The sequence below is a fragment of the Physeter macrocephalus genome, chromosome 11 (genome assembly GCF_002837175.3).
Source record: "Physeter macrocephalus isolate SW-GA chromosome 11, ASM283717v5, whole genome shotgun sequence".
In the NCBI taxonomy this organism is placed as follows: domain Eukaryota; kingdom Metazoa; phylum Chordata; class Mammalia; order Artiodactyla; family Physeteridae; genus Physeter; species Physeter macrocephalus.
Window position 1 is genome coordinate 76,272,200 of NC_041224.1, and position 27,634 is coordinate 76,299,833.

General features: G+C 35.7%; 1 protein-coding gene across 2 annotated transcripts in view; it reads right to left on the reverse strand.

Annotated features, from left to right (window-relative positions):
- The window catches only part of LRRC28 (leucine rich repeat containing 28), a 187,016-nt gene that overhangs the window by 145,965 nt on the left and 13,417 nt on the right, over nucleotides 1–27,634 (reverse strand). Inside the window, exons 1-4 of one of the 2 annotated variants that reach the window (XM_028495206.2) lie at nucleotides 23,858–23,893; nucleotides 21,333–21,373; nucleotides 8,254–8,291; nucleotides 7,463–7,600 (exon numbers count right to left, since the gene is read on the reverse strand). In XM_028495206.2, coding sequence (XP_028351007.1) covers nucleotides 7,463–7,600; nucleotides 8,254–8,291; nucleotides 21,333–21,373; nucleotides 23,858–23,878 — 238 coding nt within the window. In that variant the 5' untranslated portion in view covers nucleotides 23,879–23,893. Of the gene's footprint in view, nucleotides 1–7,462; nucleotides 7,601–8,253; nucleotides 8,292–21,332; nucleotides 21,374–23,857; nucleotides 23,894–27,634 lie in introns of those variants that run through there. The other variant, XM_024114926.3, reaches the window with a different exon arrangement.

Here is a 27,634-nt window from a genome sequence, read left to right on the forward strand (position 1 = left end):
AATTATTGTGATTTCCTTTAAAGATAACTGACCATTGCAAAATAAACATTGTAGGGTTCATAACATATATAGACATAAAATACATGATACAATAACACAAAGGAAGGAGGGTAAATGGAAGTATACTATTGGAAGGTTCTTTTTTTAATATTTATTTATTTATTCATTTATTTTTGGCTGCTTCAGGTCTTAGTTGAGGCACATGGGCTCCTTATTGCAGCACGAAGACTTCTGGTTGTGGCATGCTGGCTCCAGAGGATGTGGGCTCTGTAGTTGTGGAACGCAGGCTCCAGAGCGTGTGGGCTCTGTAGTTGCAGCACATGGGCTCTCTAGTTGTGGCACACAGGCTCAGTAGCCCTACGGCATGTGGGATCTTAGTTCCCCAACCAGGGATCAAACCCACATCCCCGGCACTGGAAAGTGGATTCTTAACCATTGGACGACCAGGGAAGTCCCTGGAAGGTTCTTAAAATTTATATTAAGTGGTATAGTATCCTAAGTAAGCTGTAATAAGTTAAGGGTGCATATTGTAAACTGTAAAGCAAAACCAGTAGAGGAAATAAAATGGAACACTAAAACATACTCAAGTAATACAAAAGAAGACAGAAAGTAGGTAGAGAAAGAAAGGTAGAGAGGAACAAAAACCAAATTGTGGTAGCCTATGAGGGAGGAGAACTTAATGCCAATAAGAAAATAAAAAGTCAAAAGAGTTGTCACTTACACCCTAACCATGAAAAGAAGTTGGATAAGCTACATAATTATAGTTTTTAAAATTTTTCAGAGACTGAGGACACCCAGAAACCAAAATCAACTCCAAAAAGTGATAAGCCCATTTTAAAACAGAAGAGATTTCCAGTTGCTACCACCCTTGACTGTAATGGGAGGACAAGGAATCTGCCACAGACAAACATTAAAAAGAAACCAGTCTAACTTTGAAGGGCTATGTGTGGACTGGCATACCAGCATAGAATCCAGAGCAGCCCCAGACACAGAGAGAGGCTGTATGAACTACCTGGCCTCCCTTCACACAAACTCTTTTCCACTAGTTTTTACCAAAAATGGGGGCAAGAGAAGAGAGCTGAGATCATCTCCCCAAAGTCCTCTAGGCTTTGAGCTAAGGAAGACTTGAGGAATGGAAGATAACAGGAAAGCCAAGAGAAACTTTGCAGAGGCAAGACCCACCTTCAGGATACAGGGCGGCCATACACAGGCCAATGATGGGGCAGCAGGGCTAAAAGAGCTCTCAAGGCACAGAAAGCAAGGGGCAGAACTAGAGAGCAAAGAGAATTCTTCAGCAACCTAAATCTGGCCACTGGTCTGTAAAGCAGGGAGATACTGCCTACAATTCAAACAGAAGATTTGGAATAGTCCACGAATACATTAGAAGGTGCTCAATACCATTAGTCAAGAGGGAAAGACAAATTCAATTAAATACAAATTAAAACAATGTAATGTAGGGCTTCCCTGATGGCGCAGTGGTTGAGAGTCTGCCTGCCGATGCAGGGGACACGGGTTCTGAGCCCTGGTCTGGGAAGATCCCACATGCCGCGGAGCAACTGGGCCCGTGAGCCACAACTACTGAGCCTGCGCGTCTGGAGCCTGTGCTCCGCAAGGAGAGGCCGTGATAGTGAGTGGCCCGCGCACCGCGATGAAGAGTGGCCCCCGCTCGCCGCAACTGGAGAAAGCCCTCGCACAGAAACGAAGACCCAACACAGCCAAAAATAAATAAATAAATAAATAAAATATATATTTAAAAAAAAAAAAAACAATGTAATGTAACTTCACATCCATTACTACAGCTAAAATAAACAAACAAAGCCAAAAACAGACAACACCAAATACTAGCAAACATGCAGAGTAACTAGAACTCTCATGTATTTCTGCGAGAAGTGTAAAATGGTATAACTATTTTAAAAACTGCTGGGCAATTTCTTATAAAGTTAAGCATACACCTATATTATGAATCACATTTCTACTAATAGGTATTTACCCAAGAGAAATAAAAACATATATCCATAAAAAGTCTTATACAAGAATGTTTATATTAGTTTTATTGATAATAGCCCAAAGCTAGAAAAAACTGACATGTCCATTAAGAGGAAAGTAAATTATAAATTGTATGTTTATACAGTGGAATTCTACGCTGCAATAAAACAGGATGAACTACTGACACATGCAACAGCATGGATGCATCGTGAAACCATTATTTTGAGTGAAAGAAGTCAAACAGAGAACATACTATATGTTCCCATTTATATTATTTTCAACAACAGACAAAATTAATCTATGGTAAGAAATCAGAATAGGGTTTGCCTATAGCAAACAGCTTGACTGGAAGTGGCATAAGAGAACATTCTGGGTTAATGGAAATGTTCTGTATCTCAAATAAGATGTTGGTTACATGGGTATATACATTTATCAAAACTCAGAATTGTACACTTGAGCATTTCACTGTATGTAAATTTTACCCCAATTAAAAAAAAAAAACCTTAAGAGAGGACAAAAATATGAAGAACAAAAGTTAAAAGAAAAATAATACAAGAGAGGAGAAAGCCATGATAATTGTTAAAGTTAGGTATTGGGTATATGGGGGCTTGACTATTCTATTCTGTCTACTTTTGATTGTGCTTAAAATTTACCACAATAAAAAGTTTTTTTAAAAGGCAATTGAATAATAGTGTATTGTGTATTTGAAGTTTGCTAAGAGAATAGATCTCAAGTGTTCTCACCACACACTCACACAAAAGGTAACTTTGGTAGGTGACAAATATGTTAATTAGTTCGACTGTAGTAATCATTTCACAATATATACATATGTCAAAACATCACACTGTATACTTTAAATATGTACAATTTTTACTTGTGAAAAATAAACAAAAATTAAAAATAAATTTTTAAATATCACAGTAAAAAAAGCCAAAATATTCATTTAACCTTTTCCATATGGTATTCAAAATATAAATCCACAACACTCATTGCCAAACAATATACAAAAGGTATTGAAAAAAAGGGAGGAGGGACTGGATCTGCTCAGAAAAATAGTGCTTCAGGTTCCAAAGTTCTTACACCATAGACTATGATTTCAATAACATTAGCCAGAAGATTTTTTGGGAGGGGGGAGGTAATTTGGAACCAAGTTAAACCCAAACTATTAAATTAGTCTTATCTTTCAGGTTGGGGTCTATGGACCAAGTCTGGAAGATTTTGAAAGCAGATGTACCAAGCAACTCTCTTCATCCATGGTGCATGATGTCTGTGAGAGCTTGTCAGAGCTCCACACATATCACCTAGGTGGACCACTTCAGTGTTTTCTGGCCATTGCTCCACTACCAGTATCCATATCGCTGTGGCTGCGGAAGGCTGCTGCTCTGTCCATGTGTGTACATGTGCAGCATGCCAGAAGTAACAGAGAATTAACACCCCCCCCACCCAATCAGCTCTCAACCATAATTTTTGAAAGTTGATGTTGAAGTACTGTGGCTCTTTCAGCACTTTAGTGGGATGATTCTGAGGGATATGTTTCACACAGAATTAAGCTCTAGTTGCCCACTGTGATGGCTAGTGTAGGAGCTCAGAGTATGCCACCCCAAAATATGCCATCCTGGTGTACTGATTATTTTAAGTTAAAGGCACTGAAAAACAGCAGATACAAAAAGGGCACTCTAAGCTTCCTTCTTCTTCCTGAAAGCAGGAGATAAAATTCTCATGCAAAAGGTGTAACCCCCATACCAGGAGGAAGGAAGACATTCTTATGACCAGAGTCGGGGGGGTGAGGCCAAACGACAAACAAACCTTATTAAACCAAACCTTATCTTCCTAGTCACTTTTCTACAAATAACTGCCCTGCTCAAACTCCTTTGTCTTGTCACATTTTCACAATTTACTACTCATTGTCCAACCTAGTATATATGTGTTTGGTTCTAACTACACTTCTTTGCGTCTTCATTTTTCTTATGAAGGCTCCTGTGTACATGTAAAAATTACTAAATAAAATCTGTATACTTTTCTCCTGTTAATCTGTCTTATGTCAGTTTCTCAGGTCCAGCTATGGGGCCAAAGAGGGCAGTACACTTACCCTATACTGACTTAGCAACATACTCTTTACAGCCTGTCTTCACATTTCTATACCCATCATCACCCCATGCCAACGTTCTCTGTACCTCCTCCAAAATTACTTGAGTTCAGGTTAATAAATAAATAAATAAATAAATAAATAAATATTTTATATATATATAAAATAGAAAGGGTACAAAGCATACTACAAAAAGGAAAAAACAGATGACAGAATGAACCACTTCACAGACATACCACTGATCATGCTGTTGCTAACCCTGGACTTCCTACTGTTAATAAGAACTTTTGCAATTTCAAAGCATAACAGTTAAGTAAATAGGAGAGTTCAATATACAATTAATCCTATACCCCAGACAGGCTGTTTTAAGCCTTTGGGGCAGCTATGTTACATGGAGCTCTTTTGCTGACAATTCACAGAAGCCAACTAGAGTTAGCTTAAGCGCAAAGTCTATGGGCCTTAAGAACAGAAACAGTGATTGGGAAATTAAAGAAAACTTAGGAAGTCTCTGCCTCCATCTTCTTTCTAGTTATCTACTTCATCTTTCTCTCCTTGTTTCCCAGTCCACATGGCTACTACCAGACCTCACAAGATTACACAGTATTGTATAGAAGCCCAGAGAGAAAGAGAGCCTGATTTTCTTTCTCAGCCTCCCCTGTTCTCTCTCGTTCTCTTTCCTTGTCCCACACCATCTCCTTCAAAATGCCCAGGGAGAGAAATGGTCCTGCTTGGGTCAGGTACCTACACCAGGACCAATCAACTGTGGAGAGAAAGCAATGTCACAAGGTAGAAAAATGGCAGTACTCTGCAATCCAACAGAATGGGGGAAAGGGACATTCCCAAAGAATGGGTATTGGCAAACAACCCAAGAGAATCAACTATATGAGTCATGGATCTGTTTGAGAAACTGATAAAAACATTGGACCTTCTTCACAGCAATATGTACACACTCACAAACACCAAACTGTCCATACAATTTGAGGGCATTCATGAAGCCCCTGTAATCCATTCTTAGATCCTAATTTTAAAACTCTCTATTATCCATTTAGATATTTTAAATGCTTAAAATTTTTCAAATACTGCTCTTAAGTTTTCAAATTTTAAATACTGAATGTGAAATTACATTCAACGGTTTTTCAACCACAAAAAAATACACATAATAAAATAGTAAGTCTTTCACAGGAATATAACGCATAAGAAGTCTATACTAATAACATGGACTAGGTAGAAGAGACTAACAATCAGACATCAACTGGAGTCTACTGTCATCAATGGACACTATATGGCAGTCCCTCACATTTTTTACTGCAGTTAAAATAACTTTTCCATAGTATGTCCCCAAAGACGGTCAAACACTTGGGGGATGTGTACCTAGCCCCTCCCCCATTCAAATCATAACACTTGAAATTACCTCATAAAGAGATACATAAAGTGATTCAAAAAATTAGTAAGATCTAGTGCATTGCTACTTATGATGGCCTAGAAAAAAAAGTCTATACATAGTTTAATCAAAAGTTTCTACTCAAAATACACAGCTATTACTGTATGCAATTTTACTCAAAACAAGCAAAACCAAACACAAACAAAAGAAATAAGCTAGGGAAATAAAACCAGAAGTAAATGCCTCAAATCTATTATGAAACAGGTGAGATATAAATTTAAAATCATATTAAAGTAGTCAGGAAACCTATACCCTCCACTGGTTACTAGGAAGCAGTCAGTAACATTAGTAGTATATCCTTAACCTCTGAGAGTATATAATGGAAGGAAATGGCCACATTTTACCACAAAATGTTCTTACATTACAGGAAAAGACAGAAAAATAGAAAACAAAGAACAATGTTTTAACAGACAGTTGTGTTACTCAGACGTTCTTTAAATGTATAGAAAAAGGGACTTATGAATACAGTACTATGCCTACGCATTTTGATTCTACAACATATCTTGTATAAACTTCAGATATGAAAATATTACAAAAATCTAAAATATTCAGTATTATATCCATGCGTTTTGACTATAATGTATCTTGTGTAAGTTTCATATATGAAAATACCCTGAAAATCTAAAGTATTATCTTTGCTGATATATTTTCTAGACAATCTCTGAAAGAGAATCTAATTTCCTGAGTATGTGAATACATAAACTTGATGAAAGCTAGAATGATGAAACACCACAGAGTCTGCTTACATACAATAAAATTTAAAGATCATATTCCCACACCATACTGAAAATTTTTGTATTAAGTAGAGTTGGAAAAAGGAAGACTCTCATTATGTGAGGTTAAAAAATATTTTTTAAGCAGAGTCAACTGCTATACTAATTATCATTTTTGTATACAATATTGAACCTATATATGAAAGTCAGCACATAAAGTCTAAAAATTAATCAGCTACTGTGTTTCATTTGGAAATTTCTGTACTTGAAAAACTTTGGAGAAAGTATTTTTTAAATTCTAAATTCACTCATGGATTTAACATGAATAGTTTTTAACAGTTTCACATGTCCCTGAAGTTCTATGACAGGTAGTAATTTGTAATTTTGGTTGAGTCACACATTTCACTCAGATACACTAAAAGACTAGCTGGTATTCCTGAGTTACTAAGAAGAAATAATCCCAGCCAATGTGAGTGACATCTGTATTTTTTTTTTTGCTCATTTTTGAATGCAGAGTAACTCTTGTGTAATACCTGAAGCACAAGTTTTTTTAAAAATCATACTTCACTTTTTAAAAAAATACGCAAAATGACACAGGACAGAGGAATCTGCAAATGTGTGGGTTCACAAAGGAAGGTCTCTGAATACCCCTTGTAAGAAAGTCAAAGGGTTTAATGGTAGCTCAGGAGAACGCAAGATTCTGGTACTATCAATAGGTACACCATAATCTAATGGGATGTTCAGAAGGCAGACCTGACAATTAATTCTAGGACTCAAATTTAAATTCTGCTACTAAATTCTAGTATGATTTCACATTAAATCCAAGTTAATGTACATCATTTACCTCACTAGAGAATGAGAGAAAACACGGTATGCATCTGCTTTTCGGACACTAAAATGCAAAGTTCATATAAATTCTCCTAAGTGAAATTCAGAACTGAAGTAGATTTTGGTACAAATATTTCACCAGGACAGTGATTTGAAGGAGCATTGATTCCAATGCACAACTGCAGTAATTGTAGCTGAAAAACATAAATGCCACCTTCTCATACTTGCATCAAGGAAAAGACTCTGAGTCATATTTCATCCACATTCCTTAGTGTCATCTTCAAACAAGTAGACAATCAAATACTTACAAATATATCCAAAGCCCACTGCCTAGACACAAAGTAAGAAATATTAATAAAAATAGACTTGTAATATAAAAGAAACTCGTGTGCTACAGACTATGATTACCTGGAGGTAGGAATTGCAGTTGGTTATTAGCTAATCGAAGATGACGTAAAGCTCTCAGACGACCAATTTCTGGGCAAACAATTTCTAAGGCATTGTCACTAAGATCCAAACACTGTAGTTTTACAAGGGACCCAATGGCTTCGAAGAGAAAAGAAGGGTAAAAGCAAGATTAATTTGACCCAAGTGTTTTAACACCAAACTTTAATGCAAGTACTCCAAGTTTAAATATTTTAATGCTTAATATCCCTGTCTCCAGGGCTGACATATTAGTAAAAACATATATCAAACTAAAATGTTTTAAAATTTTTATTGGAGTATAGTATCAAACTAAATTTTAGGAAGTGATAACACTTCTACCTCCATATAAAGTAAGTTTAAAAAGAGCATGAACAAAAATGTTAAAACAATGTAAAAATTACTTGAATAAATAATTCATAAAATGATGTCCTTTTTATCTAACCAAAATGCTTAACTGGATTTATTAAACTTAAAAGTTATCATTTTATTATTTACTCAATGACAGTTTATCTGATAATAAATTTTTACCTAACCATTATAACCATTTTAGACTTCTTTAATTTAATCATAACAGTTAACTGGATTACTAATTAGAGGAAAAAAAGCTTTGAAACTAATAAAGATGCTCTATAATTAAAATTCCCTAATTTTCCAACAAAAATTGGTTTAAAAAGACAATCTGTTCTACTATTATAAACTATAATAGCACTATACTATCTGTTCTACTATTTAAACTATAGCACCTCTTAACTAAAAACTGGAAGTGCACTTACCTTCCGGAACCACAACTATGTTATTTGAGTGAAGATACCTAGAGGAAAAGAAGGGAAAAAACAGCTGTTATCATTCAGTACTTCTGCTAGATAATCACTCTGTAAAATGCTCACTTAGAGATTTATCAAATATAAACGGACTAGATTTTCTTTCATACCCTACTCTAAATGTGTAACACAAAATATATGGTCATCACGGATAATTAACAATACTTTGAGAATAATATTGTATGCTAGAATTGCAAATATTAAAACTATTTGCTAATTTAGTTGCTATTTTAAAATTAAACATACACAATAAAGTATTTTTTTCAACCTCATAAAACAAATTACTAGTTTCTCTAGTTCATTTTAAATTATTCAGGTTTAAAAAAAAACATCTATTGTGTAAAGAATAGTCAACACCTATTGTGTAAAGGAAAATGCAACTTTTCGTTTTTAAAGGATAAGTTCACAAAATAATCAAAGATATTTCAAGCCAGTATGGAGAACCAAAAATGAAGCGATTAAATACTTATCATTTACGATATCTGTAGAAATATTCAACCGTCAAGGTACAGAATATATTTCACAGCAAGAGGAATTTTGTAAATAAGAAATCAAATCCTTTTCTTAGAAAAAAAAAAAGTCTACCCGGCTGACAAGTCCAGGCAAGTCTAAGTAAATAACATTCCCCACTGAAGTATCTTTAGCACTCTCTGGTGGAGACTTCATGCAATGGTCGCCAGCCAACTATTCAGAGCAAAGCAACAGTGACCAATGAAAATCACATAATAATAATTTTAAAAATAAATTTAGATCATTGATTTTGAGACCAGAGAACTAGATTTTGATAAACTATTTTCAAACCTGTTGTCTTATTTATTATACCTCATAATCACTCTTCATATAGTATATTTTAAATAAAATTTAAAATTTTTCTTCTATATATTTTAGCCTAATATCAAATGTTAAAATGTCAATGACACAGAATAAGAAAGATACAAAATTAATAAATTTAAGAAGATTTTTATATGCTGTATTAAATCAATTTTGTGTAGGTATTAACTTTCTGGGCCTAACACAATTTAAACAATTATACCATTCTATGATTCATTCTATTCCTTGCTTTGTGTCTACAGAATGATTCCATATTTTACTTTTTAAAAAATGTTTCTATATTTTAAAATCAATATTCTTTAAACATTACTTTTAGGAAGAAATATCTAACTACTTTAACAGATTACTCTAAAAATTCTTTATGCCAAAAGACTATACATAAATAAGTGTACACACACATTTGCATGTATTACACAAAAGGCAGAGTCCCTGGACACCAAAATAGATAACTGATTTTTCAGTAATCCACAAAATTTTTGCCTCAACTCCAATTCTACCTACAAAAAAGGACCTTAAAATGTCCAAGTCAAAATATGAACTAAAGTACTATTATCATTAAAATCAAAAAGTATATTTTAACATATTAAATTTATCTACATTATAATGAAAAGCAGTAAATGGTAGTTTAGAATGTTCTCAATCCTGACTACACATTAGAATCACCAGTGGTCTTCAAAATATAGATGTCCAAGGCCATCTCAACTCAAGTTGTTCTGATGTGCAGCCAATGAAGAATCATCACTGGTAAAGTGGATCAGAGTAGGTTCTGGAGCCAGACTGCCTGTACCTTAATAGCTATGTGACCAGGGGAAAATTACTGACCTTTTCACTTTCTTAATCTACAGAAGTGGAGGATAACAGCACCAACAACATAGGGATGCTGTGAGGATTAAATGAATTAATAAATGTAAAGCCCTTAGAATGGAGTTCCATGAATGCCACTGTTATAATTATTATTGTTATCATAAGTCATTTGTAATCAAAGGCTTAGCAATTTTAAGTCACTTCTCTCTACTTAATTTTTGTAATTTCAAAGTAGTTAAAATGTTGGTGTTTTGATGTAACTGGTTTTCATCATGTTATTCTTCTACTCAAATAATGCAGGAACTCTCATTCACTGCTGGTGGGAATGCATGACTGTACAGCACTTTGGAAAATGGTTTGGCAGTTTTTTAATAAAATTAAATATAGATATTTACTTAATAGTAATATGGCAATGTCAGTTTCTTAGTCTTGACAAATGTTCAATGAAATTGTAAGATGTTAACAACAGGAGAAACCTGGGCATATTGGAACTCTGTACTTACTATCTTTACAACTTTTCTGTAAATAAAAATTGCTCCAAAAAAAAAATTTTATTAAAGGAACAGGACTTATACTTCCAGCCATGATGAAATAATAAGGACCAGATTTACCTAATTGCTATAAGCAACAAGAAAACCAGATGGAATATATGAAACAATTATTTTCAAATACTGACAAGAGGCAACTAGTACTATGTTCCCTGAGAGAGAAGAAACAAGTGAGGTGAGCCACACAATGTCCACAGATTTATGCTTGGAGGCAAATTGTGCACTATGGTACAAAAATGGGATCCCAAACAAAGAATGGAAGTCTCACTGAGTTATGAAGAAACATATCAGAGTTCAGGGAACCTGAGGCAGCTGGAAGTTCTGGAGGAGAGGGCACTACTGAAAAAAGAACTTCAAGGGATCCTCTGACTCTTAGCTGAATTCTAAAATGCACTCCAGTCAAAAAGTAACTGAAAACCTATCAGCTGAACCACAGAGCTTATACAGGGCTAGAAAGCATTCAAGCTCTGAGCAGCAAGTGTACCAAATCCTTGCTGATCACTTGGTGCATTTAAACGAGATTCTAGAAAGATCCTGTGTGGGTAATAGGGCTAAACTATCCCTTTAGTAGAAGTTACTCTAGACCTGTCCTAACAAGCATAAAGACAGGCCATGAAAGGATCAAATTAAATGGCAAATAACTGCAGGCCAGAACAAAGCACCACAAAAAGGAAGACAACAAAGTGTAGACACAATAAAGTATTCATAAGGCCCAGCATCTAATCAAAAAGTGCTAAGAATTAGGAAAATGTGACCAATAACCAGGATAAAAAACAGTTAATACAAACGGAACCAGTATGACACAAATGATAGAACTAGCAAATAAGAACTTTAAAACAAAACAACTATAATAACTATATTCGGGTATTCAAAGAAAAATATAAACATTGTGAAGGAAATGTTAACATATAAAGAAGAACCAAATAGAGCTTCTAGAGATCAAATATACAACAAACTAAGTGAAAATGTCACTAGGTTGGATTAACAGCTTATTAGATACTGAAGAAGAAAATACTACCAACCCTGAAAACAGAGAAATATAATTTGTCCTAACTGAAGTATATTTTTTAAAAAAAGACTGAAAAGAATAGAACTGAACAGTGTGTCAGTGATTATGGGACCATATTAAACTAACAAACATGTAAGAGTCCCAGAAGCAGGGACCAGAGATAAGGGTATAGAAATAAATATCTAAAGAAATATGTTTAAAAAATCCAAATCTGATGCAAACTATAAAGACACAAACCCAAGAAGCTCAATGAATGTCAAGGATAAAGAAAAAGAAAACCACAAGGTACATCAAAATCAAATCCCTGAAAACCAATAGAAGAATCAGAAATTCTTCAAAGTAGCCCAAGGAAAAAAGACACATTACATACTGAGGAAGAAATATAGGAATGTCAGCAGATGTCTCTTCAGAAAGTATGCAAGCCAGAAGACAATGAACACCGTGAAAATGTTGAAAGAAAAAAAGTAACTGGCAACCAAGAACTCTAATTCCAGAAGGCAAAATATACACATTTCAGAACTATGAAGATGAATGTAAAGCAAAAAACTATACAACTTTTAGAGAAAAAAAAGCAGGAGAAAATCTTCAGGGCCTAGGACTAGACAAAGTTCTTAAATTTGACACTAAAAACATGATACATAAAAGCAAAAATTAATAAAGTGGACCTCATCAAAATGTAAAACTTCTGCTCTACAAAAGAACATGACAATAGAAGTTATACAGCAGGAGAAAATATTTGTAAACAACCTATACAACCAAGGACTGTTTTCTAGAATATGTAAAGAACTCTTAAAACTCTTACAACTAAAGAAAAATATCCAAATAGAAAATGAGCAATAGACATGAACAGACATTTCACTGAAGAAAAGATAAAGATCACAAGTACCTGAAAAGATGTTAAATTAACATTATTAGCCATTAGAGAAATACAAATTAAAACCATAATTAGATAAAACCACACATCTATCTGAATGACAAAAATTAAAAATAATGACAACAAAATAATGCCGGTGAGATGTGGAGAAACTGGAACAATCACACATCGCGGGGGGAGAATGCAAAATGGTACAGCCAACCTAGGAAATTATTTGGCAGTTTTTAATGAAACTACAAATTCAGATCAAAAGTGGCAGAGTAAGGACCTCCAAAAATTCTCTATTTTGTAAAATCAACAATAATACTGGCAAAAATTATCAGAAGCTACATGTACAGAACTCTGGAAATTAACCAAAGACTTGCAGTAATACAGGGAGGGTTTATGAAAGAAAAATGGCAAAAATCTCAGTAAGAAGACTAAGCTGTGAACTTTGGGGTATTTTTACTTGCCCCAGTCCTATACCCTACTCTCCACCTCTGCAGAAGCCTGGAAAATCACTTTGCTTTTCACTTCAATTGCAGTAGCCTGGCTAGTACCTAAAGGGGCAGAACCAAGTTGGAGTTTATTTCCAGAGAACTGTCATTTGACTGTCTCATGGATCTCTGAAAGACCCCACTTGCAAGGCTGCTTTTAATTTGATCTGACTAGAAGTTTGCCCAGTACAAAAACCCTTTCCCCAGTTAAGATAAATTATAGGCAATTGTTTAACTTTGCTGGTGCCTGAGGCACTAGATAACAGCTGGAGCAAACAACAGACAACCAAAAACCTTAAATGAAAAAGTTGGGGAAGGAGACTTCCAGAGGAACTTTAAAAACTCTGGCATATTTCTAGAAATCTAGAAGGTCACATGCATGTCCAGAGCTGCATATATGCTCAGGAAAGACCTGAGAAGACCCTAAGCTCTCACCTCTGCTGGACTTGAAGCTCTACATAAGAAGTGAAGTCTAAGGCAAAGTTGTCAATTGCCTAGCTGAGAGGGGAAAGCATGCCACAATACATATACAGAGACCCTCAGCAAGGACTGGGAGACTTAGCAGATTCAGGTAGCTAAGGAAATCTCTGCTTAATCATTAGCTGACCACTAAGGTAACTGAGCACAAGAATAACACAAAGATGTCTCGTCTCATCACTTCTATTCAACATTCTATGTTCTAGCCAGGGAAACTAAGCAAGAAAAAGAAATAAAAGGCATACAGATCAGAAAAGAAGAAATACAACTCTTTATTGGTAGATGACTTGATCTTACATATAGAAAATCCCAAGGAATTCAACAACAAAAAAGAGCTAATAAATGAGTTTGGCAAGGTTGGAGGATATAATATCAATATACAAAAATCAACTGTATTTTTATATACTAGGCACTGAACAATTCTAAAGTGAAATTAAGAATAGTTCTATGGGCTTCCCTGGTGGCACAGTGGTTGAGAGTCCGCCTGCCGATGCAGGGGACGCAGGTTCGTGCCCCAGTCCAGGAGGATCCCACGTGCCGCGGAGCGGCTGGGCCTGTGAGCCATGGCCGCTGAGCCTGCGCGTCCGGAGCCTGTGCTCCGCAACGGGAGAGGCCACAGCAATGAGAGGCCCACCTACCGCAAAAAAAAAAAAAAAAAAAAGAATACAGTTCTATGTACAATAGCATCAAAAAGAATAAATAAATCTAACAGAAGAAATTCAGTATTTTTACACTGAAAAGTGTTCAGTGTTCAAATTTTAAAACTGTTGAAGGAAACTAAGACATAAATAAATAGAAAGATATCCCACATTCAAGGATTAGAAGACATAATACTGTTAAGATGGCAATAATCCACAAACTGATCTAAAGATTCAGTGCATTCATTATCAACAATCACATTTTTGCATGAATTGACAAGTGGATCTTAAAATTCACATGGAAACGCAAGGGATTTAGAATAGCTAAAACAATTTTGAAAAATAAGGATAATGTTGGAGGATCCATACTTCTCAATTTCATAACTTACTACAAAGCTAGAGTAATCAAGTCTGCAAGGTACTGGCAAAAAGATAAGACATACAGATCAATGGAACAGAAGTGAAAATCCAGAAACATGCCCATGTGTCTACGGTCAACTGATTTTTAACAAACATGCCAAGACAATTCAATGGAGAAAGAGTAGCCTTCTCAATAAATGGTGGTGAGATAACTGGATATCCCATGCAAAAACAGACATAGACTTCTACATCACCTCATATGCAAAAATTAACTCAAAATGGATCAAAGACCTAAATGTAAGAGCTAAAATTATACAACTCAAATAAGAAAAGAGGGGTAGGGCTTCCCTGGTGGCGCAGCGGTTGCGCGTCCGCCTGCCGATGCAGGGGAACCGGGTTCGCGCCCCGGTCTGGGAGGATCCCACGTGCCGCGGAGCGGCTGGGCCCGTGAGCCATGGCCGCTGAGCCTGCGCGTCCGGAGCCTGTCCTCTGCAACGGGAGAGGCCACAGCAGAGGGAGGCCCGCATACCACAAAAAAAAAAAAAAAAAAAAAAGAAAAGAGGGGTAAATCTTCATGACATTGGATTAGAAAGTTTCTCAGACATGATAACAAAACACAAGCAACCAAATAAAAATTTACCAAGAAAGTGAAAGATAAACCACAGAATGGGAGAAAATATTTGCAAATCATATATATCAGGGGTCCCCAACCCCCAGGCTGCAGACCGGTACTAGTCCGTGCCCTATTAGAAACCAGGCCGCACAGCAGGAGGTAAGCAGCAGGTGAGCAAGAGAAGCTTCATCTGCTGCTCCCCATTGCTCCCCATCGCTTGCATTACCACCTGAACCACCTGCCCCCACCCCATCCTCGGAAAAATTGTCTTCCCCAAAACCAGTCCTTGGTGCCAAAAAGGTTGGGGACTGCTGATATATATGATAAGGGTCTAGTATTCCAAATACATAAAACACTCTTAGATAATAATTTTTAAACGGACAACAGATTTGAATAGATTTCCCCAAAGAAAATATACAAATGGCCAATAAGCACAAGAAAAGACATCATTAGTCATTAGAAAAATACAAATGAAAACTACAAGATACCAGTTCACACCTATTAGAGAGTTACAAGGAATTGGGGGAGGGGAATGACTATTGATGGGTTTCTTTTGGGGTGATGAAAATGTTCTGGATTAGACAGTGATAATAGTTGCTCAACCTTGTTTATATACCAAAACCACTGGACCATACACTTTAAAAGTATATGATTAAAATTTTATGGTACGTAAATTATATCTCAATTTAAAAAATGAAACATGCAATTTCCATGTGACTCAGCAATTACATTCTTAAGCATTTATCTCAGAGAAATGAAAACTTATTCACACACAAAAAACCATGTACGTGAATGTTCATAGCAGCTAAAATTTCATAATAGCTAAAAACAGGAAACAACCAATATGTCCTTCAGTAAGTGAATGGATAAACAAACTCCATTACATCCATACTGTGAAATATAACCCAACAACATAAAGGAACTATTGGTACATGCAACAACTTAAATAGATCTCAAGGAAATTATGCTGAATGAAAAAAAAAAGCCAGTCCTGAAAGGTTATATACTATATGATTTATGTAATATAACAAATTAAAATGACAAAATCATAGAGATGGAGAACAGAGTAGTAGTTGCCAGGGTTTGGGGGACAGGGGGAATGTGATTATAAAAGGGTAGAAAATGATGAAAACTGAATAATATCAGTGGATTGTAGCAATGTCAATTTCCTGGTGGTGATCTTATACTGTAGTTATACAAGACATGAACACTGGCAGAACCTAAAAGAATACACAAGGATGCTTACGTATTATTTCTTATGATTACGTGTGACTACCATTATCTCAAAGTAAAAAGTTTAATTTTTTAAAAAGGAGAAATAAAGACTTTTTTCAGGCAAACCAAATCTGAGAGAATATAGGAATTAATATAAAAGACATTTTTTTCTCATTTTTAAATTTAATTAACAATTTAAATTCAAAATTATAATAGTGTATTTTGCCAGTTATCAATTTTGTCTCTCAGCTCCAAATCTACCTGCTAGGCCATATTGGAGCTGGACCCTGTCAAAATTTCTCCTTTGCCAACTGATCTAATGTTAGGCCTAATGTTATCAAAAGAGGGTACTGGAGTGACTCTGCAAGATGAGAGTAGCAGGAAGGCATTTCCCTTCTGGGTCCAGTCCCCTTTCAATTTTTTATTCAGCACACAGCCAAGGCCCAGTAGCCCTCTTGGACAACCTCAAAGTGACCATGAAGTCACTTTTGTGGCATCTCAGGCTATTATCCTCGGGCCACACTCTCCCCATCCAACAATGCACTTCTATAAAGAACTTCAGTTGGCCTCAAGCAACTGTCTTCCCACCCTGTGGCTACTTCTGTGTTAGCTCTGCCACGCTCTCAGGCAATTGCCTCCTCCCCACCAGTCAGACTGCTTCTAATAGATCAGCTCTACATTACCAACACCGTCCTGCAACAGTGAGCTGATATTACAGATCTGCTCTGGCCTAACCAAATGGCAAGGTTCTTCACCACCAGAGCACTGTATGTTTTGTGGCAGCCACATCTTCTTTGAAGAAGTCTAATCTCAGCCTAGGTTTGGGGCTCTCCTAAGTCTTTAGTTCCTTCATTGTCTACTTTCTCTTGGTGCAGATCTACTTTTTTGTACTTACTAATTAATTATGAATACCATGGAGTCCTCTTTTACCTCTTTTAGTAGTTAATAACATTTTACTAGTTAACAATTCTTTATATTAATTTTCCCTGCTTAAATTAGGAGTATGGTTTCTATCTCCTAACTGGACCCTGACTGATATATACATGGTTTATACATACATAGATCTATCTCTCTCACAACACTCACACACGGAAAACACAGGACAGTAGCACAAAGGATAGGAGCGATGAACTGAAAGTATTGATCTAAGGTTCTTATATTAAATGTGAAGTAGTATATTATGTGAAGGTAGATTATAATAGGTTAAAGAAACATAATATAAACCTTTCAACATTGAAATGAAGTAGAGTTAATAAATCAATAATGGTAGTAAAATTTAATCCTAAATAACACAAAAATAATTTAAAAGAAGAAAAGAGGGGAAAAAATAACAAAAAACAACTGGGACAAACAGAAGACAAATTGTTAAGTTGGTGAACTTAAATTCAATCATATCAGTAATCATATTAAACATAAACAGTCTAAACACTCCAGTTAAATGAGCCAGATTGTTAGACTGGTCAAAATCAAAGAACCAGCTAATGTTGACTTCAAGAAACCCACTTGAGTTATAAAGGCAGAAACAGATTAAAATAAAAGAATGCAAGTTCTAATTCCAGTACAGCAGAATAAACTCCTACTGGACCAATCCTCTGGCAACTAAAACACTGAACAACACACACAGACAAAATGAACCTAAGGCACTGCAAGATTAAACAAAAAAGCCAATTCTGAAGGAGAGTCAAAACTTATAAGAAAGAATGGCACTGGGTGAGTCTGGGTTTCATTTAAAAAAAAAAAAAGCATTTAGTCTAAGGAAGGATACAGTTACCACAAACAATGGCTAAAATTCCAATAGAAAACTGCAGTCTTGCTAGCCTAAAGGAGGACAGAGTTCAGGGCAACCGTGGCCCCTGACAAATAAAGGGAGAATACCAGAAAAAAAAAAAAAAAAAAAGCCAGGGAGGGGAAACCCCAAATCCTACATATAAACTTCACCTAAATCAGTGGCTGACTGCAAAACCATTTACGTGTGGAAGAAACTACAACTAAAGATAAAAGAACCAGACTGAGATTTCAGCTGCCTTCTAAGAGGCTGTTTACTGCTTGAGTCAAACCAGGTAAATTAATCACTGAAATATTGGGCTGGCCGGAAAGTTCGTTCAGGTTTTTCCATAAGATGTTATGGAAAAACCCGAACGAACTTTCCGGCCAGCCTAATAAAAACATCAACACTCTTTGATGAAATATAACAGATTCCAGTCTCCAAAACAAACGTCCTCATTTGTCAGAATATAATCTAAAATTACTCAATATATGAAAACCCAGAAAAATGTCAACAACAACAATGGATAGCAACCTCAAGAAAAGACAGCAACCTCAGGAGACAGTCAAATACTTTTAAAGGGCTCAAAGAAATAAAAACCATCAAGTTAGAATTCAACAGCCATTGTATAGATAATTCAGTGTGGAGTCTTTTGGTGCAATCTTCTTCATCATGATTGTTTCACCGTTTTGCCTGAAGCCCCCAAGAATTTTTCCTTTAGCTTTAAAGTCTGAAAAAATCTTTGAAAAAATTTCACACCCATTACTAACAAAAAAATCTTGAGAAAATAGGAATTAACAGTGTGGTAAGTAGCCCCTAGGATGGTCCCCAATGATCTCTGCTACCTGGCATTCAGGACCTTGTGTAATAGCCTCCCCTTGAGTGTTCATTAGATCTAGTGGCTCCCTTCTAAAGGACAGATATAGTAACAGTGACAGGATGCCACTTCCACAATTAGGTCAGAAAGAGACTATGGCTCCTGTCTTGTATACCCTCTCTTGCTCTTCTGCTTGCTCACTCTGATGGAAATCAGCTGCCATGTTGTGAGCAACATAACAGAGGCTAAGTGGCAAGGAACTAAAGGAGTTCTCTGGGCAACAGCCAGCTACGAACTGAGGCCCTCAGTCCAACGAACTGCAAGAAATTGGTTGAATCCTGCCAACAAACAACATGAGTGAACACAGAAGAGGATCTTTCTTCAGTTGAGCTTTCAGGTAAGTCAGCAGCCCTGGGCAACAATCTTGATTAGAGACTTGAAAGAGACTCTGAAGCAAAGGCACCCAGCTAAGCCAAGCCCAGATTCTGGACCTTCAGAAAATATCAGAGAATAAGTGTTTATTCTTTTAAGCACCCCTACATTTTAAGCAAGTACATTTTGGGTAATCTGTTAAGCAGCAATAGATTACTAACACAGATGGATATTTACTGAACACAAAAGAATTGTGTTAACTGTAAAGCCAGCATCTTTCTTAGTGGGGAAAACCTGGAGGTATTCCCACTAAGGTCAGAAAGATGACAAGGACGCCCACTACCTCAAGTACAATTTCACACTGCTCTGGAGAGGGACTAGCCAATGCAATCAGAATAGAGAAGATAACTAAAGATTTGGAAAAGAAGAAATAACACTGTCTGTATTTTCAGACATGAGAGTATACCTGGAAAACTCTGGAGAATCAATGATAAAACTAACTCAAACAATAAAAGATTTCAGGAAGGAGCAAGATATAAAGTTAACACGCAAAAACCCACAGTGCTCCTATATACAAAAAATAGCCAGTTAGAAGATATAACAGAAGAAAAATCATTTACACAGCAAAAAAATTAAATATTTAGGAACAAACTATTAGAAATGTTCAAAATCTATATGAAGAAAAATATAAAGCACCTATTAAGGACAGAAAAGTAGACCTAAAAAAATGTTAAGTCATCCTTGTTCTTGGAAATACACACTGAAGTATTTAAGGGTAAAGAACCATGATGTATGTAACTTTTTCTCAAAAGCTTCAGAAAAAAAATAAATACACGTATATGTATAAAGAGAATGAAAGCAAAAACTTGATAAAGCAAATGGGGTAAAACATCACCAAAGATGTTTAAACTGAACCTAATCCAGAGGAAACAATCAGACAAATCCAGACATCTACTTCAAAAAGATATTTTTGGGGGAAAATGGGGATAATTTAAATACTAACTATATATTAGATGATATTATTGAATTAATATTACTTTTCTTAGGCCTAAAAACAATTATGTACAAAAATGTCTTTATTCTTAGGAGATACATACCAATGTATTTAGGGGTAAAGTATCATAATGTGTGTGAGAGAGGGAGAGAAGGAAGGCGGAGGGAGAGAGCAAGAGTAAAGAGAGGGTAGGAAAGGCAAAGAGAGAAAGGAAATGTGGCAAAATGTTAACTGGTTAAATTTAGGTGAGGACTGAACAGTTGATCCTTGAACAACACGGGTCTGAACTACACAAGTCCATTTATACTCTGATTTTTTTTTTCAACAAGTGCCTACTACAGTACTACACCATCTGAGGTTGGGTGAGTCCACAGATGTGGAACTGTGGATATGGAGGGCCGACTATAAAGTTATACTTGGATTTTCAACTATGAGAGAGTGGCACCTCTAACCCCCAAGTTGTTCAAGGATCAATTGTATGGATGCTCATTGTACTATGCTTTCAACTTTTTTGTTGGTTTGAAATTTTTTTAAATAAAAGGATGGATAAAAAAGAAAACGACACACTCCCAGCTTATAGATGAAGGTGTAAAGTTAGCTTTCCCTACTTTACATCCTGAAAATCATGCCAAATAATAAAAGGAACAAGGAAAGGTGATGCAAATTCCTCCTTCAACAGAATTAGACAGGTAGAAAGAAAGGGAAATACAAGATATTGAAATTTCTTATCTTCCTTAGTGAATAAATACTTGAAGTTGATGTACTAAAAAACAAAGGTGTAAACATTATTTAGTATTATGGAGGTAAATCATCAACAGAACTAAAACAAATGTAGGATGTAAGGAAGGGGGCCTTTACTCTATATTTTAAATCTTTTATACCATCAGACTATTTATATCAGTATCACATGTAGTAGTAGTAACAACAATAATAAATATTCTCAATTACATGGACTATCCAGGAGGATTCTGTGACAAAGATGTTGCACCCAGAAAAAATGTATCTTTCATCACCTTCACTACCCTGAAGTGAGATATTTAAAACACAAAGTTAAATGGTAAAATACTTTAAAATACTATTGGGTTTAGTAGAACCACAGGTCTACCTACATGAGCACCATGATCATAATACCAAAAAATAATAAATTAATACATTAAAATTGTATTTCCTATTATTTCAAATAACTTAAAATTATGTTCATTCTTGTCTTTTAAAAAAATTTGAATAAGCAGACTCACAGTTCCACAAGGTTTGGAAGCTTCTGAGCAAGGTTTTCTGGCTGAAAATTAAAAACTCAGAATTAAATTTTATTTTTGAAAAATGTATAAACATTTCTAAATGCTTAAACACAAAGTACTACCTTTTGAAGGGCTGTAAATTTTCAGAAAATGTGAAAATAATAAATCAGCAGGTCTGGGTTTATGCTTACATAGACCATACTACAATTTAAATTTATACATTTGAACAGAAACCAGATCTCATACTCCACAATAATGGAAGAAATGAAAATGTTTTTAACAGACACAGACAGAGGGAATAACACTATGTGACGTTGGAGCCAGAGACTGGAGTAATGCAGCTGCAAAGTCAATGAACACCGCTGGCAACCTCCAGAAGCTTGGAGAAAGGAACAGATTCTTCCTCAGAGCCACGAGAAGAAACCAACCCAGCCAACACCTTGATTTTGAACTTCTGCCCTCCAGAACTGTGAGACAATCAATTTCTGTTATTTTAAGTCACCTAGCCTGTGTAATTTGTTATAGCAGCCCTAAGAAAATAACACCTACCCCCGTCAAACCAAACTCCCAAACTGCTCCTCAGGAGGAAGAAACTGAAATCCCAGGGGGCCGACATCAAGACCTAACTAAACTCAGGATAAAAAGAGTAAGCTGGAGCTCAGGTGGTCTGAGGAAGTGTCACATCTGGCCCAAGTTCTAAGTTCAGAGTAGGAGTGTGATGTGGCAGGGATAGGAAACTGGCCATTGGGAGGAGAGGAAGAGAGATGGGTCTAGGTCTCTTACACAGAGTCATAGCCCTGGAAGGACTGGCTATTCCATGAAAACAATCCTAGAAAAATTCCACTCGTAGACTGAAAGCAGACTTCTCTCTGCTGGAGGCCCTGGGTAGAAGGAAAAGCCTCCTGCAAGTAACTGCAAGTCAGCCTGCATCTCTCACACATGCACATGCACACAGATACACATAAACACAAAGACAGGAGTTGTTAAAACTAAAGGAGCATACTGAGTCAGGAGTAATTTTTTTTTAATTCTATATTAAAACATACTGTAGAGTTAAGCTAAATATCAGTAACAAAGAATCAGGAATGACCTTTTAAAAGAAATTATGTCGAACCTGAGGCTTGAAAGACAAATATAAATTATCAGAGGTTGCCATGGAGCGGGGAGGAGGAAAGTTCTGGTTAGCTTTGTAGGCACATGAAGCAACATATGAAAAGACAAAAGAGAGAGAGGTATGTTTGGGAAATCAAAAATATAATTTTTTCTGCTGTAACTCCCCAACAGTACTCATGACAAAATCTTATATTTTCAAACACCTGTTATAAAAACAATTGTGTCAATAGAAAAACAAAAGTTTGGGGGACTATAAAGTTTTAGATTTGTAACAAATAATTTTTCTGACAGAAACATAAACAGTGATTATCATTAGGAAAAGGACCAGTGTTGCTATTCTCCATCTACTTTTTTATCATCTGAATCTTTAACAATGAGCATGTATGTCTTTTAAATTAAAAAAATTTAAATTTAAATTTAAAATGTAGTATTTAAATTGCTACATAATTGAGTAACCAATCATATGATATGCAATTTAGGTTCTAAACACTCAATAAGAGAAATGCCATTAGTTTGGTATTTCTGGGCCATCAGGTTATGAAGGTATCTGATTTTGCAGAGAGTACCAAGGAACAGATCACTAAGGGCTTATATTTTATATTGAGGAAAAACTATTTTTAAAAATCTTGAACACAATGGAAATCCACTAGTTTATTTTAATCAAGGAAATAGAACTAATAATTTCATATAGGTATACTGATGTATTTAAATACTTAGCAACTGTATCCCAAGCTACTTACATATATAATATCCTCACCCTTTTACAATAACCAAATAGCACTGAATATGAATACTGTTTATGAAGTCAGTGAAACATTTATTGAGTTCCCACTTTTGATAAAGCCACATTTTGTTTTCAAATGCTGAATGCTGTGATTCCCTTTCCCCCATGTTTTGACATCAATATCTGCAATGAGGTCCTTCATGAATGGTCTTTCCTTGAATGTTGCTCTTGGATCTGTCCAAGTCCCCAAAATGTTTCTTCTAGTACTGGTATCTCGCCTAGTAAGAGGAATACACACTTCCACTTATGGACATACTTACAAAGCATCCCAGGCAAACTAAAGCACTCTGTGGGTGGTGGAGGGGACGTAAGAGGCTTAGTAGTTGTTCCTCTAAAAAGGAAAGGCTTGTCCAGAAAAGAAGTGGTATTAGACCCTCATCTAGTTTGATCTGCTACAATATCAGTATCATATCTGGCTAACTAAAGGACCCATGGTCATTCTTTCCAGATGCCTACTTGTCTCCATCAGACAGTATCGCAATTTTTCCATGACAAACTAGTTACCTCTTTCAGCTATTTAGCTACACACACAATTAAGCACTGAATAATGTTCCTGTTGCCATTAGTGCATCACTATGTCTTTATTAGTAAGTACCCTGTGTTTTAATTTAAAAATAAGCACACCAACCTTGAGAAAATTGCAGTTCATTAGAATACTGGGTTTTAAAAAACCCCAAAAACCTGGTAAATAATCAGCCTGCTGCAAAGGCTGTGGCTGACACCTACTGGTGTTCTATAATACATTCTCTGCTTTCTAGTGGCACATTTTAGCAATGTAACTGAAAAATAAAAGAGAAATATTATACATTTTAATTTTTCTATTTCCATAGTTTATGAAAGTGAGTAAGAGACTGGACAACTATATGTTAACATCAACATTTTTGTTACTCTGCGGGTAACTAAGCTCTAATGCTGGATTACAGATGCCACACAAACTAGTTTATCTTGATCTATAGGATTTAGTCTATTAAGTTTTAGAATGTTTTTAAATTTTAAAATCCTGATAGACAAAAGGAATAACCTTAAAGCGCCTTACAAAACTGTTATTACTAATATTTCCTTCTTTTTCACAATTTTGACATACAAAAGTTTTAAAAAACAACCTGTACCCAAATTCCTTGAGTATGAATACTTCCTACTAAACTACTTAAAAATTGTTTTATAAATTAAGCCAAAATTCTCTTCATTAAATCTCATACTATCACTTAACTGAACAATTTTTTCTTTACAAATAATGTAAAGGTAAACTTCAGCAAGCACAGTTAGTATAAAATTTACCTCAAATTTTGAATCAATGATGCTTTACCATGTCCTTTTACGGAAAACTTTCAACCCCCTTAAATGGGAATGTTTTAAAATTGTGTATCTTGGAACAAATATTTCAAATATTGTGCAAACACATGTTCAATCCTGTTATCTTGTAGTGACTGTGCACTACTTACTTTCTTTTCTTCTCCTTCTGGGCAGCTGGTAGGATTACACTTCTCTCTTCAAGCTCGATGTGGCTAAGTGACTTGCTTCGGTCAATGGAATTATGTCAAAGTAGGGGCCTTAGAGAGCTTGAGCACGAAAGGTCCATAGTGACCTTTAACAGCTTTCATCCTTGAGTAAAGATACCATGAACCAAAGTCCCCGAGAGATGTGAGAGAGTAGTGCATCATGAACGAGAAATCACTGTGCTGTTACAAACCACTAGGATTCAGGGTTCTGCAAAACCTGCTCCATCCAGCCTCTAACAACACATTTCAAAGAAGTCATGAATTACGTGCATAGTTTTTACAGCAGTTATAAAAAGTAGAATAAAGTCAGACCTCCCACCATATACAAAAGTTAACTAAAAATTAACTAAAAACGGACCAATGACTTATATCTAAGAGCTAAAACCATAAAACTCATAGAAGAAAACATGGGTAAATCTTCATGATCATGGATTTGGCAATGGATTCATAGATATGAAACCAAAAGCAGGAGTAACAATAGAAAAAATGGATAAACTGGACTTCATCAAAATTTAAAATTTTTGTGCATAAAAGGATATTTCAAGAAAGTGAAAAGGCAACATATAGGAGAAAATATCTGCAAATCGTATATCCAATAGGGGTCTAGCATTCAGAATATATAAAGAACACTTACAACTCAACCACAAAAAACAAACAACCCAATTGAAAACAGGCAAAGGATTTGAAAAGACATTCTTTAAAGAAGGTATGCAAATAGTCAAAAAGCTCATGAAAAGACACCCAAATTCATTAGCATTAGGGAAATGCAAATCAAAACCACAATGAGGTACCACTTCAAAACCACTAGGATAGCCATAATTTGTTAAAAATGTAAAATAACAACTATTGACAAGGATGTGGAGAAACTGGAACCCTTGTACATTGCTGGCAGTAATGTAAAATGGTTCAGCCACCGTAGAAAACAGTTTGGCTGTTCCTCAAAAAGTTAAACATAGAATTGCCATAAGACTCCATAATTCCACTCCTATATATATACCCAAAATAATTAAAAACAGGTACTTAAACATGTACATGTACACCCATGCTCATAGCAGCACTGTTCATAATAACCATAAGGTGGGAATAGCCCAAATGTCCATCAATGGATTAACAGATAAACAAATTATAGTATACTCATACAGTGGAATCTAATTAAGTCATAAGAAGGAATGAAGGAATGATACATGCTACCACTTGGATGAACCTTGAGAACATTTTGCTAAGTGAAAAGAAGCCCTACACAAAAGGTGACATATTGAATGATCCCATTTATATGAAATATCCAAAACAGATAAATCCAGAGAGATAGAACACAGATTGCTGGTTGCAGGGCTGGGGTGTGGAGGGGAGTGGGGAGAAACTGCTTAATGGATAAGGGGTTTTCCTTTGGAGTCATGGATATGTTGGAGGTAGAAAGAGGTGGTGGTTGTGCAATACTGTGAATATACTAAATGTTACTTAATTTTTCACTTTAAAATGGTTAATTTTACATTATGTCAATTTCACCTCAATAAATTATTTTTAATTGTAATAAAGTTAATAAAGTTTTGGTACTGAGGGCAAAAAGTACTTCATTCAAAAACTACCACAACATACTCAACAAGCTTTCTAGTTGGATTAATAATTTGGTGTCACTGCCTCTGGGCAAGCATACGGCAAGGGTTAAATACCATGTGGCTATATGAGAATAACTAAGGTAAACCTCTTTTACTACCAGGAATATTATTTCATTCCTCCTCCAGTAGTTCTCCCTCTTTTATATATGTTATAGAGCAGGATCTCTCAGCAGGAAAGTCAGAAGCTCTGGCAGGCTAATGAGAACAGAGAGCAATGAGCAGCACCACCTTTCCTTGTCCACAATAGCAGAAAGGCCCTCCACAGTCCTACTCACCATTTGCTCCCCAATGTCCCTTACCATTTACCCTCTTGTCTCTTGGCTCACTTCCCATTAACTACTCATTTTCCTCTTTTAAAATTTCTCTCCAAATAAACATTAAGCAGACCAAAAAAGCATGAGCCTGTCTTAAACATTTGTCGTATTTCCTTGGTGTTTCCGGGAGATAGAAAAATACAGCAGATTCTCAATATCTGCATCTACCATCATCAAAATCTCTGACGGTTAAATTCCTTTCTTCTGAAACGAATGACACAAAGGAATGTTATTAACTATGGTTTTCATTTGAATTATCCTAGAAAGCCTGGCGCACATTTTGGGAGGAGAGGGATGAGGGGAGGTGCTAGGGAGAGGGAGAAGGGGCAATAAGAAATGTGCTTAAGAGCATTAACAGCTCACTAACCCCTCCTAACAAGGGCTGCGCAATCACTGTTAGGTCAAGGACCACTAGAACTTACCGCTGACATCCTGTTTCCCAGCAAAAATGTAATGACTACATTGGGCAAATAATGAGTAATCTATTCATAAGTAATCTATTTATACAAAAAGATAATCCCAAACATATGTCAGTGTTTCATGGGAAAATGCAAATTTTGATTATTTGGATATGAAAGCATAGCATCTTTAGGGTTTTTTATTTTCATGGTTCTAAAAGAAAAACAATGAAAAACCATGGCAAATACCCAAATTTCTTGGAATGCATCTCCCAAGTTCATTAAAACAAAAATTTCATTGGAAATTCATTCAAGCATTACAAATATTAAAATAAAGCCATTTCAAAAGGGAAGGAAAGGGGGAAAATTGAGGAAAGGAAAATTTTTCAAAATGTGGACAAGTTCTTTTGTTTCTAAAGTTGTCTTTGAGTTGTCTAAAAAGAATTCTGGGAAAGTTTTTCTTTACAATTCTGTAGCATTAACACACAGCGGCAGTTTGCCTTTCATGATAAAAATGAGTTGCTACTACCAATTTTAAGGTATTCTTTTTTTTTTCCAGTCACGCACACCACTAGTCC